Source organism: Lemur catta, chromosome 11 (genome assembly GCF_020740605.2).
Source record: "Lemur catta isolate mLemCat1 chromosome 11, mLemCat1.pri, whole genome shotgun sequence".
Classification (NCBI taxonomy): Eukaryota; Metazoa; Chordata; class Mammalia; order Primates; family Lemuridae; genus Lemur; species Lemur catta.
This window is the reverse complement of record NC_059138.1, coordinates 51,837,983-51,859,825: the sequence shown is the minus strand read 5'-3', so window position 1 is coordinate 51,859,825 and position 21,843 is coordinate 51,837,983. Positions and strand designations below refer to the sequence as shown.

At 38.0% G+C, this 21,843-nt stretch overlaps 1 protein-coding gene across 1 annotated transcript in view; it reads right to left on the bottom strand.

Moving 5' to 3' along the window:
• CDK14 (cyclin dependent kinase 14) overlaps window positions 1–21,843 on the bottom strand; it is a 522,742-nt gene that overhangs the window by 118,839 nt on the left and 382,060 nt on the right. The window contains exons 11-12 of the mRNA XM_045564652.1: window positions 20,447–20,510; window positions 678–726 (exon numbers count right to left, since the gene is read on the bottom strand). Of these exons, the coding sequence (XP_045420608.1) occupies window positions 678–726; window positions 20,447–20,510 (113 nt within the window). The remainder of the gene's footprint in view (window positions 1–677; window positions 727–20,446; window positions 20,511–21,843) is intronic.

Here is a 21,843-nt window from a genome sequence, read left to right as displayed (position 1 = left end):
AAATGTGATGCCGATAACGGAACGGTAGTGACTCGATTCCTCTGTTTTCTGACTTCCAATGATTTACTAACAGGTTGGCTTGCACTAAAAGACTCCTGAGTAATTTGCAAAACCAAGATTGTCAGACTTCGTGAAATTTTGAAACCAATAATTAAGACCACTTCGACAAGTTCTGATACAGAACAGAAAAGAAATAAATTGAGTATATATACTGAATTCAAGCCGTAAGTGTACCTAGCTTCCCAAAACGGCCAAGGGGAAAGATATATAAACAAAAAATTTAAAAGATCAATTTTATCTAGCTCAAAAATCATCACCAGTACCATTTAGATTAGAAAGTCAGTTCCTATATTATATTTTATAAATGATGTTTTGCTGATACTAAAATATTTCTTGGAATTTAGTTAAAAGAAGATTGACCACAGGAATGTTAGGATTTACAGTTCTGAAGCAATGCCACATTGCTCTAGGAACCCAAACTCCTACAGTGTTGGCTCAGGCTGAACATGGTAGCTGATATACAGTTGGGGTTTAATAATAATTTAATGGTCAAATGGATAAATAAACAGACAGCAAGATGAATGAATGAAAAAAAATGCCATGACAAGCTTATCAGGAGAGTTGTAAATATTAAAAGAGAGAGAAAAAGAATGAGCACAATCTGTATAAAGACTTACTTATTCCATGCTTGTCTAAGGTTTTTAGAGCTGTACAGGGTAAAGCGTTCTGAAATAAAAAAGAAAAATGATAAGCAATCTTTTTATCGAATATATATACTGCAAGCATGTTGAAGAGATTAACTTTTACAAAAGACAGTGTTCTATTTAGTCATAGTTAAACTAGCCATAGTAAGGGTTTTCCCCTTTAGACTGGGTAGTTATAAAGAGTACAACAGGAAGATCATAACATTTTAAACAATGAAGCATTGTCTTCTTTTGTCCAGGATGATTATTTCATAATCTGGTTTCCTAGCAATTATTTCTTAGAATAATTAAGTTTTAATTGAGTTTAAAAAAGAAATGCAAACTCCAAACCTCCAAACTGTAAGTAGATTTACAGAAGAATATTGACACATCTGTCAAGTAAGATGCTGTTTTTTCTATGAAGATTTCTCTGACCAAATACAGTAATGTTGGGTCTACTTTCTTGCACTTTATGGTATTTATACACACTCAAAGCCAAACTACCAATGCCCTATAATGTATATTTATATTTATCATTGAAGAATCTTTATTATATTTTTTAAAATTAAAAATGAACTTGTTTGTTTTACCAACTTAAACAATAAAGTGACATAGAATAGATATTAATAATCTCCTCTCCTGCTCTCTATTTTTCACTCCTGATGATATAGCCATTGTTAATGGCTTGGTATGTACCTTTCCACATATTTCTTTATGTTTATAAAACATACCCATCCATATATACAAACATATATACTATTTTATTTGTTAAATGGATTTTACAATAAACATTACTCTGAAACTTTCTTTGGCACTTAATAATATACGGCGGATAGTCCTTCCAATCAAGAAAATATACGTACAATTGTATCAAAATGGTATAGCATTCCATAGGATAGAAGTACCATAATTTACTTGACATTCTCCCATTGATGAACCTTTAGGTAGTTTCCAGTTCCTTTTCCCTTACAAACAATGCTTCAATAAATATCCTTGCACATCTGTCTCTATATATAGATGCTTTCTTTCATTTTTGTTGTGTAGATTCCCCAACATATAACTGCTTGGCAAAAGGTATGTACATTTTAAATTTTAATAGATGCCGAAAGATTACTTTTCACTTTCCCACCAGTGATGAAAAACAGTGTCTCTTTTTCCATATGCCTTCCAGCACTGGTTGTTATCAGTGTTTTATATTTTTGCCAAACCTGTGCTTGATAAAACATTCTTGGGCTTTTTATTTGCTTCCTGGCTATTTGCATTTCTTCTTCTGTTTCAAATTTCACTTTCCATAGCTGGTATCAATTTTAAATTTAATACTGATTTGTGGGCCTTTATCAGTTTATAGAAGTTTTTTTGTATATGATCAAGTTGTCTCGTATAAATATAAATATAAAGTGAAGTTTCACTTTTATTTATGAAGTATTTTTCCATACAGAAATTTAAATTTTTATTTAGTAAAATAAATTATTCTCTTTCTTTTGGCTTTCTTGTCTTGCTTAAAGAAAAAGACTCTGAGTTTATACAAACAATTTTCATTTTTCTCCTTTTTTTTACTAATTTTTTTAACTCTTGGTTTTCATGTCTGGAATTTATTTATTTAATATGGAATGACATACAGTTCTCATTTTGTTTGTTTAAAGAGGTCAGATAATTATGCCAGGACTATGTAATAAATCAATTATTCTTTCTCTAATAATTTGAAATGACACCTTTATCCTATATTAAGTTCCCAAATATATCAGAGCCTGGACTCTTTTCTTTCATACTCACCTATTCATGCTAGTATCATACTACTTTAATTAGAGTGTTTCTTATCTTCCAGAAAATATATTTTCTAGCTAGTATTCTTTTTTTTTTTTGAATTATTGGGGTAAGTTGTGAACATTTCTTTATTCATTAATTCCACACAGTTATTGTGTACCTAATAAGTGCTAGGGATTGTTCTTGTGCTCAGAATACACACATGAACAAAACAGAAAAAGTTCCTTTCCTCATGAAGCTTATATTCTAGAACAGGTGAGATAGGCAAGAAAAGCATAAACACTACCAACACCACCACCACCACCAACAACAACATAATAAACAAGCTAATTTTAGAAAGTGGTAAGTGTTCTAGGAAAGTAAAACAAGGAGATTTGATGTAGAGTGACTTAAGTATGAGAGGACACTTAAGGTTGGTAATGAGGACAGGCCAGTTTAAAACAAAACAGTCAACCAACAAGATAAACAAAGTTCCCATTGGAAATCTGGTTGCAATTCCATTAAATTATATATTTATTTGAAAAGGATGATATGAAATCTTTGTACATGTACATAAGAATCTGGTATGTCTCTTCATTTAGATGTTTAGACAATATTCATGTGTAAGTACTTCAGTAATGTTAAAATTTTTTTTTTAATGGCTGGGCACAGTGGCTGATGCCTATAATCCCAGTATTTTGGGAGGCTGAGGTGGGAGAATCGCTTGAAGCCAGGCCCTTGAGACCAGCCTGGGCAACGCAGTGAGACCCAGTTGGGTGTGGTGGTATACATCTGTAGTCTTAGCTACTCAGAAGGCTGAGGCAGGAGGATCGTTTGAGCTCAGGAGCTCAAGGTTACAGTGAGCTATCATGGCACCACTGCACTCCAGCCTGGGCAACAGAATGAAACCCCATCTCTAAAAAAATTTTTTTTATATTGATTTCATTTCTTTTTAATTATTTAATACTTATGAGGCCTAATTTTGCTTAATATTGGTTGATGTCCTTTGTCAGTATTGCCTGCTTTTAATTGCAATGTTTTAAAGGAGAGAATGAAATGACATATATTATTTTTGTTATGGTACGTTTCACATATAAGACTACCACTGGATAAGAAGAACAAAAGGAAAGTAAAATACACACTCAGTTTCTTATTTCTAAACCAGACCTTACTCAAAAGAAATGACTAAAAACACTGTACAATGATTCATTCATTCATTCCACTACTACTTATTGAACAACTACTGAAGACATAGGAGGGAATCAAACCAAAAAAATCTTCCAGTGAGGAGTGTGAGAAGCTGGAGTTTGTTTGAGGCCAGAGAGCTGGAGTAGACCAAAAACCTGGGAGAGGGCGTGGAAACTGAGACAGAGACAGGCAGAAGGGTGGAGGGCCTTTGTAGCCTTTGAGATATGATCTAGGAAGATTTGGCCTTTTTAAAAAAAAAAAACAAAAAGATCACTCTGGCTTTTGTTCAGAGAACACACCACAGGAAGCAAGGCTGGAGGCAGGGAGACCACGGAAAGGTTATTACAACTGCCCGGGAGACAGCCTATAGGACTTGGGCTATGGGACTAGAGTGAATGCAATGAGAAAGGGGTCAGAGTCTGAAAAAGTGTTCAGGGTAGAACCAGTGAGATCTACTGGTGAATTAGATGAGGGGTGACAGAAGGGAGGAGTCAAGGATGGCTAATAAAACACGTACTGATATTCAAATTCCAGGTTTCAAAGATGCAGAATTTCATAAATCTGTGATGATTTAGAAGGTAATTAAAGTGGAGGTAGAGTCCTCCTGGAGTTTCAGAGTTACTTGAGGAGGGGTAACTGACAAAATATTTAATAACCTGCAAGAGACAGGCATTGACCAATTGGAACAGAAACTAGCCATTATGCCATAACAGTGTGCACTAGCTGAAGATCAGCCCCGATCACAAATATCCATTGTTCTAAACATATAGACAAAAGCGCTCACCTACAATTATGTATTTATTTGTTTCAAAAGAATGTCTAATTTCTGAATTTATTCTCTACTAGATTGCATCATATAAGATGCAACATAATTCAGCCAGTTAGTGTAGGACAGAAATTTAAAGGCATATATTTTAGGTTTGAGGATTAACTGACAAGGAAAAGAGAAAGGGGAAGAATATTTCTTTGTATAAAATTAAAAAAGAAATATTATCTAAAGTCTGGCATTAAGAAAACAAGACTTATTTTAAAAATTAATTAAATCAGATGTCCTTATAAAGCAAATTTGACTTCCTCAACTTTATATTCCTCACAAAGCAATTTTAATAATTTGCTACGATTTCAGGATGAACAGGAATTCCATTACAGATAAAATTAATACAATTTTGCATTTACAAATCAATTATTGTTCTTAGCAATTAACGATTGCACATAAATATCAGTTCTAAGACTTGACCTTTTTAGAGCTTGATAGGATATGCTAATAGAATTTTTTTCCGAAAATATGTCAATTTTAGCTGTGCATAAAAGAGACAAAATTGACAGTGAAACATGCCATATGAGAGTAAAAAATAAAAAAAAGGAAGAATGAAGCCTCATTCCTAGGTTTACTTTCCATTACTATTCACATAAAATCTTAATTATTTTAGCAAATATTTATGACCTGGGCACTTGCCTCTCTGCCAGGTGCTGCACTAGGCAAGGGGCACACAGAAATGAGTAAGTCCTGGTTATAGTTCAGTGGCACGGAAATGTAAATACAGAATTACAGATACAGGGTGAAAAACGCTGCAGTGTGGATAGGGACACAGTCCTGGAGACGGGAGCCAGAGCCAAGACTACATCTGTCTCTTTTCCAAATAAAGACAGCTTAAACAAACATCTGAAGCCAGCTCCAGGAACACAAAGGGCCTGATCACTTGTATCCAACATCTTTGAGACCTTAATTGCTCAAGTATATGATTTCAAATGGAACCATTTCTAACATTTTCTGCAATACATTTACAATTAGAGTAAAAGATTATATCTTTAAAACTGCTCCCATTGTAAGTAAAAGTAATGTTCTACTGGAATGAAAGCAACATAATTAGCTATGTAAGTTGTGAAGGCAAAAAAATGTTGAAATTAGTCCTTCAAATCAGTAACAAATGTATTTAATAAAATAGTCAACTGCCTATGAATAATTTTATCAGATTATTCGAGTATTTGCATATGAATGTTTTACACAGTTAAGTTTACTCTCACTTACTACTTTAATGTCAACTTTCTCTTTCCAATTATGTTTAAACTAGAAGTTTAGAACGTCATTATTTAAAGCGTTGGCTAACTCATAGCGTAAGTGAGAAGTGCAATTAATTTGAACCTGCAGGCTGATTTTCACCTTCCCTTCTTATTGCAGGGACGCTGCAGAGGATGATCCCAACACAGCAGGAGACCAGCGAGGAGAGTTTGCAGAGAAGACATCACTTGCTAAGCAAGGAGAGTGGAGGACAGAAGGTTGGAAAGGTTTTCCGCCTATGCACTGCAATTCGTTGACATTCCACAGGAAAACAACTGGAGAACAATGCTACAAACTGTAAAGTCTCCCAGCTTAAAAGAGCTAGAACTGAAATGGCTTGAGGCACGAAGAAAGCAAACTTTAACCTACATGAAGATAAAACTTAAATTGGATTTTACTGGTTTGCATGCAAATATTCAAGTATTCACTGTATACTTCAGATTAATTTTAATTTTTATTGTCCTCATTCTCTTCTCAGCAATGTTTTTGTATCTTATAAGATACTGCTGTGTTCTTAACTTCAATAACAGGAAGAAATAAGAGTAAAAGGTTCAACCAACCAACCAATAAAAAACCTCAAGTGTGTTCAAAGGACTTGAAAGGCTGAACCAAGACTTGTAGCTAACACTTTTCATTCTTTTGGGGGGTTAGTGGGAGTGAACAGACAAGGAGGAGAGGGCAGCAGAGAGGAGATCATAAACAGGCTCAAACTTTAGTATATCTTTTGCAAATGGACTTGATATTACATAATACAAATAATACCATGGAATAAGCATTAGTTTGTAAATCAATATAAAAATTACTATGTCCAAAATGCCATACGAAATGCTAGATGTTCTTTGTAATTAACACTTCTAAATCATATATTCGACTACGCACAATTTAAATATAGGATTATTTGGCATTTTAATAAATGAATTTACTCGTATTGAGCTGGTGAAAAAGTAGTAACAACTTCAGCAAAGAGCTGTGGCCATGCTAATGGGCAACTTAGCATCTGGCAGAGGTGTTGAGCCCACCCAGTGCCCTTCTTGGGATTGCTTAGATAGAGGATGCACACTCCAGTCCTTTATATAAGGGTGAACAATGAACAGAGTCATGAATCACTCTTGTTACATTTAAAACAATTACCCTAATTATTTATTTATGTAACAGATAATATTCTCAAATCCTTTTGGATAGAAGGCACAGCATTCACTCATTCATTCTCATTCATTTTATACATATTTATTGTATGTCTACTGCTTACCAGGCACTGAGAATATAGCAGTCCAGAAAACATACAAGGTCATAACTAGCCTACAATAAATCATGCAAACCTGCAAATACTAAATATACAAACACTAAGTATACTAAATACAATATACCAAACATGCAAATACTAAAGGGCTCTCATTAGAAGAAAACTACATTCACAATTATCCATAAGAATTTTTACTCAAACTTTACTTTCTTATATTTATTAGGAAAACCAAGCCAGCAGTGAACATTTCAGTTAATACTCTCATCAAGATATTTAAAAAGCTGGATCTACAGTCCTTGGAACAGAAGCAGAATTCATGTACAGCAGAAGAGGGGTGACCTTGAACAGAGAGGGCCAGACTTGTTCCAAAATCTGGGGATTTTAGACATCTTAACTCCAAAAGAGTATGGTGATCCCAACAGGCATTTTGGACATGATACGGATTTGCCCAACTGCAATTTGCAGCTTTAAAACACTTGATATTCCCAAAATATTTAATGGCTCAGATTTGACAAGAGTCCCAGCATTATCAGGGCAAGTTTTTGATGTCACACAACAACGTTGAACAGAATCGCACTGCCCTGTCGCTGTCACCCAGAAGAGCTACCTCCAAATGCTGAGCAGCATCTTCTGTTTTTTAAACCAGAGACTGCAGCATCCCACTCTGCCCCGGATACAGCAAATCATCTTTCAAATCCAACAGTGTGCTTTTTTAAATGAGTAAATCTCCGAGTAACTTCTAGAAACAAATGCTCTACTGTTGTCATTAAACATTCTCACTTGGGATGGCATTTGTTTTTCTAACATATGTACAAGTATGGATTTGTGAGTGCATATTCCCAAATGAGGTCTTCAAACTATCCACCAACTTTCTCAAGCTAGAATTCACAGACCACTGCTCTTTCCATAAGACATTTTTCTCTAGAGAACTAAAGTTTAATCAGTTAGGTACTTATTAAAGTTAGGTACTATCCACAAACAAGAGCAAATTTACAGCCACCAGAAAAGAGAGCAGAAAAAACATGCTGTGTCTCACTTTACCCCCACCCCTCTCTGAATGCCCTCACCCAAACTCTCGGAAGGGCAAAAGAGAGCAGCAGGGGTGGGGACCAGCACCTTCAGGAGGATCTGTGAGCTGGACAGGACCCGAGCAATTCGGTGGTCAAACCACTTCATTTCATAATGAGTAAACTGAGGCTAGAGAGGTTAAGCTGCCTGAGGCCATGAAACAAGCTATAGTTGCAGAGGCTGAACCAGGCCTCTACTCCCAGGCTACAATCACCAAAGAGCAGTGATATCCAAGTGTCCTATTTGATATTTAACAAACATTTGTTGTGTCCTATGTGGTTTGCAAATATAAACTCACCTTAATCCCATAACAACGTTATGGGACAGAGACTATGATTATTTCCTTTTTCTTTTTTTTTGAGACAGAGTCTCGCTTTGTTGCCTGGGGTAGAGTGCCGTAGCATCAAGCTCACAGCAACCTCAAACTCCTGGGCTTAAGCGATCCTTCTGCCTCAGCTTCCTGAGTAGCTGGGACTACAGGCATGCGCCACCATGCCCGGCTAATTTTTTTCTATATATATTTTTAGCTGTCCAGATCATTTCTTTCCATTTTTAGTAGAGACGGGGTCTCACTCTTGCTCAGGCTGGTCTTGAACTCCTGACCTCAAGCGATCCTCCCGCCTCGGCCTCCCCAAGTGCTAGGATTACAGGCGTGAGCCACCGCGCCCGGCCTATTTCCATTTTTTATATGGAGAAACTGAGGTACAGAGACATTGGGCAACCTGTCCATGTTACACAGCTCAAAAGCAGCAGAGCTGATATTTAAACCAAGACAGTCTGGATCTGGAGTTTATACTCTTAGTCACTATACCATGACACCTCTCTCTGTGTCTCAGATGAGAGAGACTTGAAGTTTTACCCCATCATGCACAAAGCCAAGAGCAGAACAAACAGATCAAAGATCTTTTGACCAGCAATAAAAAACATGCACACAAACAAGATTCTCCTTACTCCCCACTTCCAACTTCCTTTCCACCTGCTGCCAGGTCTTATGTTAAAAGGATGTCTTACCCTTTTAAGTCTAGGAGAACAAATCTGTCTTATATTTACAGAAAATTCCTGACACATGTCTTCCAAGCTCCAGTGACTTTGACCACAGTATTTAACCTTGCTGTGCCTCAGTTTTCCCATATCACAGTTAAGCAGTAATAGCAGTACTTACTTCATAGAATTACTGCGACTATACAATAAGAAAATGTATCTCATGAGCTGATAAGAGTGCCTGACTCATAATAAACAATATTTGTTAGCTATTGCTACTCCTACCACAACTATTATTAATAATAATATGCTTGAAAAACTGACTATCTTGTCTGGTTATATTATATGTACACAAAGGAGACATATGGTATATAGAAAACAGTATTACTTCAGGAAGGATAAACACTTAAGCTCTCCTAAATTACCTCTTCTGAGGTGACAGTTAAATGAATAAAATCCACAAACACATTTATGCTCTTCTAACTCCGGATATGTAATTCTGTGATTCTAATATACTAGCGGAGAGAGAGGATTGGCATTCTGAGAGAATATCAATTGTGCTTCTTTTTTACAGTTGAGAGATTATTAATTGGATTTACAAAGCTGGCTCTAGAGGCACAAGCATCTGTTTACATCCATACTTATGTCCTTTTTAGACTATCTCCATTGCAAACATTATCGTCTATTAGCTGCAAAGGTACTCTCTGATGGCGCTGCAAGAAGAAACGTGTACATGAAGGAAATTTCACCAGACCTTACAACTAAGCTAATAAGTAGCAGTCAGTTTACCATCCTATTAGTCTGACTTGAATATATGAGGGCAAAATATTACTTGCATCTTAAATAATGGAAACCAAGGTTTTTTTTCTTTCATTTATATATTAAATTAAGAGTTATTATTCTTTAGTCATGTATTTGTCTTGAAGGAACCCTGTTATAGAGGCCTAAAGGGATTTTTTAAACAACAGAAAAAAATGAATTTGATGCACTTGTCTTAGCCAGGAGTAGCAGACAAGCCTAGACATCAGAAGACCCAGTAGGGGAGATTAGATCATTATTCAGGAAATAATCACTCCCTCCTTCCTTCCCACCTTCATGAATAGAGGATGCTTCTCTGCTCCACTGAGAGTCTGTGTGAACAGTGGGCGTGTTAGCGGTACTGACACAAGCAGAGGCTTGAAATGTGCCCGTGGCCTTGGGTCTGCTCTCCTGTGCTCCTGCCTTTCCCTGAGGAAGAGTGCCCTTCCACAGTTGCTGCACCAAAGGGGATGAGGAAGGCGTGAGTGAACACACTTGAACCTGACCTGCAACTTGGAGCCAAGAACTGTGGGACTCAGCAAGGTCAGCCGAAACTCAGCTTACCACCTGGGTGTGAGCAATGAACAAATACTTATTAATTATGGCACTGACTTTGGGGTGGTTTGTTTTAGGCACTATCACAGCAGAGTTGACTGCTACTTCCAGGTTCTGGTCCAGCGCTACCAATTACCATGAAACAGGGCTTTCCTCTCTGAGCTTCAGCTTCATCCATCTGCCCTGCCTACCTGTCTTGCTAGGAGGACCTCAGGAGACAGTGTCTATGAAAGCATTTGATACACAGTAAACAGCTCTACAATGCCCAGCATCATCAATCAACTAGCACTTAAAATTTTTGTCATTATTCTGTTTCTAGAAATTTTCAAATACTGAAAAATTTATATGAATTCTCAGATTACTGAGCACCATGCATTTCTCTGTGCCTCCAATGTTTCTAATGACAGAGAGAAAATCTTTCATCCTACCCCTGGTTCAACCACTTACTCAGTTATGAATCTCACATAGTGGTAGGGAGTCCTGCTCAAGTTGGGCAGTTGTCCAAGCCTTTGGCCTTGTGAAGTCCCACTAACGGTACAGTTTCCTACTCAAGGTACTGGGGTCAACACACAACTTGAACACAGGGATCAAGTTTTCTTGTTTTAGATCAAAACTTCCAATGCCCTCATCTCCTTTCCTAAGATCTTAATTTTTAAAAAGTTTTTGAAAGGAGACTTAAAAGTTCAGGGTCAGGCATTATGGAGGACTTTTTACAACGTATAGACTTCTAGTTACATACTCATTGACATGTATTTGTGAACAGGATAAATATAAAACATCAAGTTACAAACTCAAGAAAGCCATTAAAATCGTATGGCTAGTTTATGGTAATGCCATTGGCATATAACAACTCGATCAAATGTTCTATTTTAAAAGAGATGATAATTCTCCCAGTACCATGTAAATTATCCATGTCTTCATTCTGATCTCAACTCTTATGCTAAAAGTTTAATTCTTCTCTTTGATGTGACTTTTAATCAAATCATAAAAATTGGACAGTATACAAGAATTGTAATACTCTTGGGTGGATTGGGATTACTGAAGAAATAAAGTCTTTATTTGGTGACTGGCATTCCATATCAACTTTGGTGACAGGAGGTGTAGATAACTCCCAAACTGAATTTTCCAAAATTCCAGAGAGTAGGAATAATAAAACTAGTTTATTTAGGATTTTAAAAAATAAGTCTGTCATCAGAAGAACTTCATTTCCCCTTGAAAATTTAATCTTTTTACAGTTTTCTGGCAATTTCTAGACGTTCTGCTAGTCTCCATCATTATTGATGCCCTCTAGTGAAAAAAGTGGGAATTTCTTCAAGCACATACAGAAAAGTATAGACGCTTTGCACTAAATTGGGGTTCTACAATTCATACAGTATTTCCCTCCATACACCTGCCTATTGGAGAGGAAATAAATTGTTATTTTACATTTTTGAGTGATTATCAAGATTTCTGGCTGTTTCTTATTTATTTTTATATCATTGGCCACATCTATGACTTATTTCATATCAAATTCTCCTGGTCAACTATGGACCTATGGGTAAAAATGTCCCCTGTGTCTGCGGCACCACTGCTAACTCGTGTGAGAATAATTTCCCTCTGAGCCAGGACCTGCCCTTATAGAGCCTTCTCTACCCAGGGCCACAGGCAGAAATGACCAATCAAGGGGAATTCTCGCTTGAGATAAAACCTCTTTCCAGCTTTGAATAGGTCTGTGACTTCTGTAGTCAGTAGGTCCTTTTCAAAACATAAAACATCAATTTCCTCCCCTGCTCAAACCCCTCCAATGATTCCTCTCCCACTTCCAATACAATCCCAACTCCTCACCTTGGCCTTCCAAGGACTGGTCCCCTTGTACTGTCTCTTGCCACTCTGCCTGTGGTCACACTTCTCCCGCCATAGTCACTGGTGATCTATCACCAGTCCCCTCTCTGGCATGTACGCGCCATAAGGAACAGGGTTTGTCTGCTCTGCTCATGGTGGTCTCTGCAGCACCTGCTACACTGCCTGGCACCCAGTGAGCACCCAGTGGCATCACAAGGGGATGCCACGCACGGTCGCTGCTGACTGAACTCAGCTTGGGCACTCACCCTCCTAGTGTGATCGCCACAATGGAAAGTAAAGACAGCCGGCCCTGCCTGTCACGTTTACATGTTTTACTTCCTCTGCTCTATAAAGTTCACATCGTTCATAATTTAGTAATTAACTAGCTTTTTCACTATGTGACTGGCATTTATTTGTGGGAAGAGGAACAGTACAGTTGACATAGGTGTTGGCAGATGGTGGGTGGAGAGAGCCCTCAATGTCCTAAACCTTGTGTCAAGCAGACCCACAGTGCTTTTATTAATAGCAATAAAATCTGACATAAAAACCAGATATTTGGATAATAATTTTTAAAGTCCATTTTTATAACTGTCACATAGTTACACCCTATACACTTAGACCTTAACCCATGATCATTACAGTCGCTGTCGATAAAAAAAAAAAAAAGACATAAGAAATTCCCTAGGAGAAAAGTATAAAGAGCAAGTGCGAAAGGGAACCCTGGCAGAGGACGTGGTATAAGTAATAAAAATATTATTTTGTAACTACGTGCCCTTGACAGTGTAAAAGCACTTTTGTATCAGTTATGTCAGCTCAAATCTTCTTAAAAATAGGTAGAGCATAAATAAATAACAAAGATAGATTATCTCATTTAATTTCCACAGGAAATCTGTGGGCTGAATAAAGCAAACATGATTCTTCTAGAAGAGTAAGGAAGACATTTCTGCACACCACAGGTGTCCCCTCAGTGCAGCTGGGGTCTGTGCAGGAGAACGTCATGGCAAGAAGATGCCCTGCCCTCCAGCCTCCTGCGCGGAATATCCCACTCTGACAACAATTTCTGCTGCTTCCGCAGCTTTTCCATCACCTTCTTAAAGAGTCAGGAAGGCCGGGAGCGGTGGCTCACGCCTGTAATCCTAGCCCTCTGGGAGGCCGAGGCGGGTGGATCGCTCGAAGTCAGGAGTTCGAGACCAGCCTGAGCGAGACCCCGTGTCTACTAAAAATAGAAATAAAAATTATCTGGACAACTAAAAATATATATGGAAAAAATTAGCCGGGCATGGTGGTGCATGCCTGTAGTCCTAGCTACTCAGGAGGCTGAGGCAGTAGGATCGCTTAAGCCCAGGAGTTTGAGGTTGCTGTGAGCTAGGCTGACGCCATGGCACTCACTCTAGCCCGGGTAACAAAGTGAGACTCTGTCTCAAAAACAAAAAGAGTCGGGAAAAGCCAAGAGTGTGAATAAAGGCTAAGCGTTGAAACATCCTCAGGTCTGCAAATGATGAAAATGGGCAGTTCTCATAATATGTACTAAGGACTGCAAATCTGAGATGAAACATCCGCAGAGGGCATTTTGGAGTTGACAATTTACTGGAGGCACAGGTTTAAAATGCTTAAGAATATGCCCTTACTTAGCAGGTAGAGGGTGAGTTCTGTATTTACAAAAAGATACAGATCTTAAAAAAAAAATACAGATCTTTTCCAAGATGACACCAAGCAGAGCTGAGAAGACCCTGATAATTCTCATAGTTCTAGGTTTGCAGGTCGAGGAGCTCTCTTAAAAGGAGCCACAGGCATCGGTGAGAATGCCAGGCTTAGGGTCAAATGACTCGAGTTTGTGTGTTGGCTCTACTATAGCGCTGGAGGGATGAGGCCTGGGGCAAGACACACAATCTGGCTGAGCCTCAGGATCCCAGTTAGTCTGTCTATAAATGGAATAACAATGTTAGAATAAAAACATTATCATAACTCAGAGTTACTCTAAATATTAAATGAGATAATATATTTTAAAAACTTTGTAAATGATAAAATGCAATATCAAACATAAGGTGTTATCACCGTAGTATTCTAGTTCTGAAATAATTTAGTTCCTCCCTCTGGAATTTAAAAGTCTGGATCTATTTGGTTTGGGGGCTCCAGTCAGGCCAGGAAATACACAGAACTTCAGGAGAAGTTTTCTACTTCATTACAAAGCCTTAATACAACTAAGGACACATTTACATGTTGCTTTCAAGGTCAATGTGTCTGTAGGTTTAGTTTGGGGCATAGTATGTGTAAAATATCACCTTTCCCCAATTGCTTCCAATGATAAATTCTTCTGTATTTATCTATCTTACTTCATTCATTGGCAAACATTTTCATTTTCATCAAAGTTTCCTTAATCAAATATCCTCTTGTATTGGATAACTTTCCCTTAGGAATAACAATCACTTTAGAAATGTTCTGTTCTCTTGCTTGATTTTGGAAAATAAAATTATTTGATTCTAAATTTCATTACTTTTAATTGCTTCTGGCCTAGCAGCATTTTTCCTTCCCTGAATTTTACAGTGTCTTCCTTTTTGAATTCCTGAATAATAACCTGTCATTAAATAGCTGTTGAATGCCCCTTTTGTTGGAAGCATTTAGGAGATGAATGAAACTATCACACATAGAGTCTACATGTTATTTCAATGCCAAACCATTTAACAAAAAGTGTTATTTATGGTTTTCTGTACATACTTTGCAAAATACAGAGATCAGATCCTCTCTACTGATTTTTTAAATAGACTAACTCAGTAAACTGTCACTGCGGTCTCCAACCCGAGCCACAGCCCAGTACCAGTCTGCAGCCTGTTAGGAAACTGGCTTCGTATCACCGCCTGAGCTCCGTATCCCTCCCCACGACACCCCACTCCCCCACTCCTGGTCCGTGGAAAAACTGTCTTCCATGAAACTGGTCCCTGGTGCCCAAAATGTTGGTGGCCACTGTGAATAAGGTCAATGAGAAATCGTGATACACATTCAGTAGAATGACATTCCATGATGTAGGCTGGAAAAAAAAAAAATCACTGAACTAAGATCCAGGGAGACCTGGAATCTACTTCCACCTCTGACACTAACTTTAGGAACGTTCATTATCATCTCTGGACATCAGATTCCTAACCTCACAAGAAGAAAGCCCAACTAGCTCCCCGGACTTCTTCCAGCTCAAGTAGTCACTTTGCTTAAATAGCTACGGCACCACTCACACTCCTGGCTCAAGCAGCCCTAGGGGGACTCCTCGACAGCAGAAAACTCCAAAGCCTTCACAGAATCCTCCATCGGTCACCCTGATTCTACTAGTCTGAAGAACCTCAAATACTACATGCACTCTGCCCTGATCTAGGGTTACCACAATTCCACCAAGCTCAAAAACCCCTTCAAATATGTACAAAAGATGCATTTTTAAAAAATGTTAAGTCTGTCTTAAAACAAAACCATGTCAGTTGTCACTTTACCAGAGGCACACGAATCATGTTGCCTCTGTCGATGGGATGTAGCAGGGGGTAAAACAGGCAGAAGAAAGTGATCCTGGGATTCACCTGGAAAGCCTCTTATTATCCCTGAAGGAAATTAAGGCAGAGAGCATTATTCGAAGGCCTCCCGTTAAGGAAGAGCTATGAAACCAGTGGAAAGAAACATGCCTTATTTTCACAGTGGACTCCTACATTGTGTTAGAGGACGGGTTTGGCCTGTGATGCATCTTAGCCTAGGTGATAGAATTACTGGAGCACTAAGAACACCACAGTGTAACCTCTCACCTCTGAGCTGTCCCACAGCAGGCATCCTGGAGACAGCAAAAAAAGGAGACACTGGTAGGAGAGAGTGAGAGAGAGACCTACTTTTAAAAGACCATAAACCACAGAACCCTGAGGGCGAGGCAGAAGAAACAGGAGGGCAATTGAGTTCAAAGAAGAAACAATCCCACTTCCCATTTCTTTTAAGAGAAATTTAAATTGAACTAAATGATGGAAAAACAGCAGCTTCCAAGGTTAGACTCCCTATTATATGCAACACAAACACACACACACGGACTTTATAATATATAATGCAGTTGTGACCTGCCATAGTTGCCTGGTTGTTACGGGAATAAACTGAGGTTAAGGAATTTTATGTTAACATAAATGTAAGCACAGAAGAGGATATATACAGGCTAAATACTAAAGAATAAGTCTCAGTGTTTATCTAATTGTTTTCTTACTGTATCAACAATTGTTTTAAAGGTGTTTCTCAAGTTTTGTTGCACTTTTCAAAGGAAAACCATGCCAAGATCTGAGATACAATGGAAGAGCTGAAAACGTAAGGTCATTTCATCCTCGGTCCATTTCCTCCCCTCTCCCCTAGACTATGTTGCAGCCTCCTAACTGCCCTCCCTGCTTCTGCCCCGGCTCCCAATTCTCAGTACAACAGCCAGGGTAATACCAGCTCCTGGGCTGCCTTGTTCAAAATCTTCCAGAGCTTTCTATCTCAGATAAATGATGAAGGACTCACAGTAGCCCTCGAGTCCCTACATGACTTAGTCCAGCCCCCATTGCCTGTGATTTCATTTTCAACCCTCCTCTCCCTCCCACTTCTGGGCGTTTGTGCTTGCTGTTCTCTCTGTCTGGAGAGTTCTTCCCCCAAATATCTTCATGGCTCTCTCCCTCATGCTCTTCAGTCAAATGTCATCTTTCCAGGGAGGCCTTTCTTGATAACCCTTTTTAAAACTGTAAATCACCCCCTTCCCTGGCACTTTCTGAACCCACTTTTTGCTCTATTTTCCTCCATGGTACTTACCACCACCTAACATGCTATATATTAATATTTTACTTACTATATGTCTCTCCTAACAGGGACCTTTTGTGTTTTGTTCAACACAACACCTTCCAGTGCCTGGACATACAAGTGGTATTCAATAAATATTGCTGGATAATACATGAATTTAACTCATTCTAGAAAAATTAACTATAAAAATAGGTTAATTAAAAAAGTAACTACTAGGTAATTATGTTAGAATATATTAAAACCAGAAACACAGCTTTCTAGATTTATGCATGACCTAGACCATAACCACTAAGCAGTCCATTTTAATTTAAAGCCCAAATTGGTTTCTCTTACACAGATACATATATATGAATTTATACATATATCTAGAACAAAAATTGGTCTTTACAAAAAACCATGACTGCACGATTTTTAAAACACCATAGGCTTTTTTTCCTTGAGGCAAAATTTATTCAGCTAGGCAAGTCAAGGAAGACAGGAGACTGAGGATTAGTTTCAAAATTGCTTAAAAAGTAGAAAGGATAATTTTTCAAAATCCCAGAGAAGCAAAGGCTTTTCATGGACAAAGGGATAATTTCTATAGAATATAAAGAACTCCTAGAAAGTGATAAGAAAATGACATATAACTCAGCTGTAAATTGGGCAAAAGATATAAACAGTTCACAGAAAAAAAATGCAAAGGATCCTGAAACATGTAAAAAGATGTTCAATCTCATCCCACAAAGAAGCCTGCAAATTACAATTATACTGAAAATGTTTCTGTCATCTAACTGATTGGCAAAATCCACAGGTTTGGCCACACGCTGTAGAGTGGAAAAGAAGCATTCTCATGTATTTCTGGTAACAGGGACAACAGGTCCTGAGCCTTTGGACAGCAGTTTGACAGAAGTGTTCAAAATTATAATTGTGTATACTTGTTGACTATTGAACCCTATTTCTCTTCCTTTATCCTTCAGATATACTTACATACATGCAATGTGTATGTGCATGTATATGTACGAGGTTATTTACTGCGTTAATATTTATAATAGCAAAACACTGGAAACAACCAAATGTCTGTAATTAAGGAACAAGCTAAATCCACACAATGCAGGTCTAAGAGGCAAGAGGGAAGCCACATTGGCCTCCTCTATACAGTGACATGAGAAGACCGATAAGATGCATTAATGAGAAAAACGATACAGAATTGTGTTTACTATGAGAAAAATAAAAATACATATTCATAATTTCTTACATTTACATGGAGGAAAGAAACATAAGAAACAAACACACTGGGGCCTGCAGTGGGGGTTCGGTGGTTCTGGGGGGTGGGCAGGGAGGAAGCTGGGGTGGGGAGAAGGCTTGCACTTTGCACTATGCTCCGTTTTCATATTGTTTGGCTTTTGAATTGCTTACATTTATTATCTATCAAAAAATTAAATAAAGTATGTCCCGTGGCTCAGATTCTTTCCCCCTCAGACTCTCTAAGGTACCCTCCGGGGTAGAATAAGGAGGTGGAGAGTGGGGGTGAGACAGGTGGGCCCTGGCACTGGTATTTTCCTCCCTTGGGATTGTGTTTTTCTGCCCCTGGAGCATGAGGACTGTGAGGTCAAGGACGAGGACTCCCCAGGACGGCCTGTCTAGTGCTGCAGGAAAACACTCCTGGATTTGCTTCCTGTGTCTCAGCCTATTGTTTTGTCTCCCCTTGACTCCTCTCAAGCAAACTCAGGAAGCACTTATCCTCTCTGCTCTGATCCACAAGCTGCAGCTTCTCTGGAATGTCTTTCTTGTTCATCGGCACCATACCTTCCACCATCTAAACACGTTATTCTCCTGGACCCCATTACCTCCTAAGCATGATGTGTCTGTCGCGGTGCTGACATGTAATATTAATAACATATTTATTCTAGTTTATATTCGCCCACTAGAGGAGTCACATAGATCATGTCTGTTTCAACATTCAATATAATTCAGAGCAACAAACATTTATTGAATGCCAAATACGTACTATTAACAGTCCCTGGTCTCGTGAAGCTCACAATCTGTTAGGTTAATTTGCACTAAATCATAGTTTTTTCCAAAATACATTTAATAAAGGCTTTTGTATGTTGTTGATGATAAATTTATTTACACCAAAATAAACAAATTACTCCATGTTTTCCAGCCCAGAAACTGGGCACACCAAATGACTATCTTAATGGTTCCTTTCTGCGTTTAACTTTATTCATTTCAAATCTTTTCAGATTCTCCTGTTTTATTAATGTTTCCCTAGGACTTAAAAATTTAGATCCTAACATGGAGAAGTTAACTTTCTTTAAGAGCCCACAACTGGTATTTGTAAGAGCTGTGTTCTTCACTTAGATTTTATCAGCAACAAGTGGATCAGTCAGAGGATGCGTCTTGCTTGATTTAAAAAAAAGAAAAAATCCACTTTAAATTGTTAAGTTTCTGTAGTCTTTCAGGACACAGAAGTCATTTAGAATTTTCAGTACAAATACAAAGAGTCTTTGGAGCAGCTAAAGAAGATAAAAGAATTTTCAGCACATTGTACACTTTCAGAAGAAGAATATTAAGAATAAAAATAGTTTCCCAATTCAGTCATTCTTTGGGATTGATAATTTATTCCTGATGGTCCCCCAAAAGAGGGGAAGAGGAGAAAAAGAATATACTTGGCTCTTCTAACAGAAATTATTCATAGCTCTTTTCCCTCATATGATAAAGGACCATTACATCTTCCATAAAATCCCTTTCAGTATAATTTTATGATGGGTCTGCATTTTATAAAACATGTTTTGTAACCGAAAAAAGATTAAAAAAACAACCAACAAGAGAGTCATTTTACAATAACTCATTTCACTGATTTTATTACATTTCCAATTCCAAATCTTTCATCCTTCCCATAAAAATTAAACAGCCCATGTTTGAGATTCTCCTGTTAAGTGCATTAAAACTGAAAGTTTCATGACTGCCACCTACTGGTAAGGGGAAAAGGGACAAATGACTTTAAAAGCTCACATTTTCTCTCAGATTTTCCAGTTTAAAGTTTAAATATTTTACGTTGAAACATATTAAATGTTGCACAATAGAACACTCAGAACATTTTATATGTTTAAATTCAAATGAACTGACCATATGTCACTAATTTTGAAAAATAAATCAAATTGTGATGCTTCTCTTTTACAATTGAATACTTTTCCTAGTATTAGTACAAGAAGTGACACAGATGGCTTGTACTACCCAATTTAAATTTTGCTTTGTTTTTAAAGATATGGATTCTAGTCTAACTGATGATGAAATTAATGGTTACTGCAAGATCAGTCGGTCAAATCAAACAAAGTACGTATGTTGAAAATCTCTCATGAGAGATGTTATTAACTCTATCTTTACGAATAAACTGTGAAAACAAAAGAACTCCATTAAAAGATAAAGTACACAATGGAAAGAGTAACCAGAATTTTCCAAGGTAGTATATGACTCGAGAGGGAACATTCATATAGTCACCTTTTGCATATAGGAAGCACCTCGTCATTTATAATTAATGAAACATACCTGGCTTAAAATGTGGTAGAGAATGAACTCCGGGCCATGTGTCCTCATTTGGTGTTCCAAGAACCTGGTGGAGAGCAAGAAATTGTGGAAACAGACTTATTATTTCCAAAGCACTCAAAATTTTCAAGTGTAGAAAAGAGTACACTGCACATTATGAAACTCTGGATTTTTTTTTTCCATTATCGTGTGCCAAGGATTTTATTGCAGTAAAAATAAACCCGGCTAAAGAGCCACCCAAGATGAATCTCTGTGTTTTAACAAATGCAGCTGAATGTGGTAAGACAAGTTAAATCTGCTATATTTTACCAAGTGCAAACTTAGTAAGTAGGTGAAGGAATCAAACGATAAGCTGTCGTCTTCATGAAACTGCACAAAGTCAGTGTGTGTCCTCATGATTCTTTCATGAGCTCTTGTCCTTCACTTCAGTACCACATGTCTCATCATTTAGAGTTCTAACAATTCTGTCATTTCTTCTCCACATCCTCTGTCTGGGCATCACGATGTTTCAAAGAAGGAAGATCGACAGCTTAGGATGCTCAAATTCTCTTATTACTGGTAAAATCTTTAATTATGTGATTTACAGTTTCCTCTTGCCAAAATGCTGTTTTTCCTACACTTTTTCCTTTTTCTATCCACACTTTCACCTTCTTTCCCCATCTACTTTTCTATCACTACAATGTCTGATCTGGTGAAAGGAATTAAAGGGCAACATTCCAGCTCACACGTAACTGGATAGGTTTCATCTGAATTTTTAGTTCCACGTGGCTTTTATACTCAATCATCATGGTAAATTAAATCACTGATTAAGAACATCAGAGTTTATGGGTTAAGCGCTCAGACCCTAAAGGCAGACTCCTTGGGTTCAAATCCTTGCTCCCCTACTTACTAGCCACATAAACTTGGGCAAGAAATAACCTCACTGAGCTTCAATGTCCTCATTTGTAAACTGGAAGGTAATAACACCACTAAACTCATCTGTGAGGAGAACACTACCTGGCACACAGTAAGCGCGAGGTAAGAATTAGATACCATCCATTCAAAGCACCCACAGAAAACCAGGTCAGGTCAGGGAGGCCCCAGCCATGCGGGAGAATCTAGCCTGCCCACTTTTTCCACAGTGACTCCCTGTTCCGGGGAGTCAGTGCCAGATGCTGTCATTCAAACTATGCTGGACAAACACAGACAGTTAAACAGGTTAGAAAAGGCAAGCAATGAAGCTGAGGGTTGGCGAAGGGGGATTATCATGGGAGGAAATGAAGCCTATTCCCTTTATCTCTGAGGATTAGCAGGCGCTGCCAGGCAATAAGGCAACAGAGGGCTCTAAGGATTTATGCATTTATTTACTGGGGGGGACAGGGCTGTGGTGTCAAAGGGTGGCATACATACAGTGAGTGCTT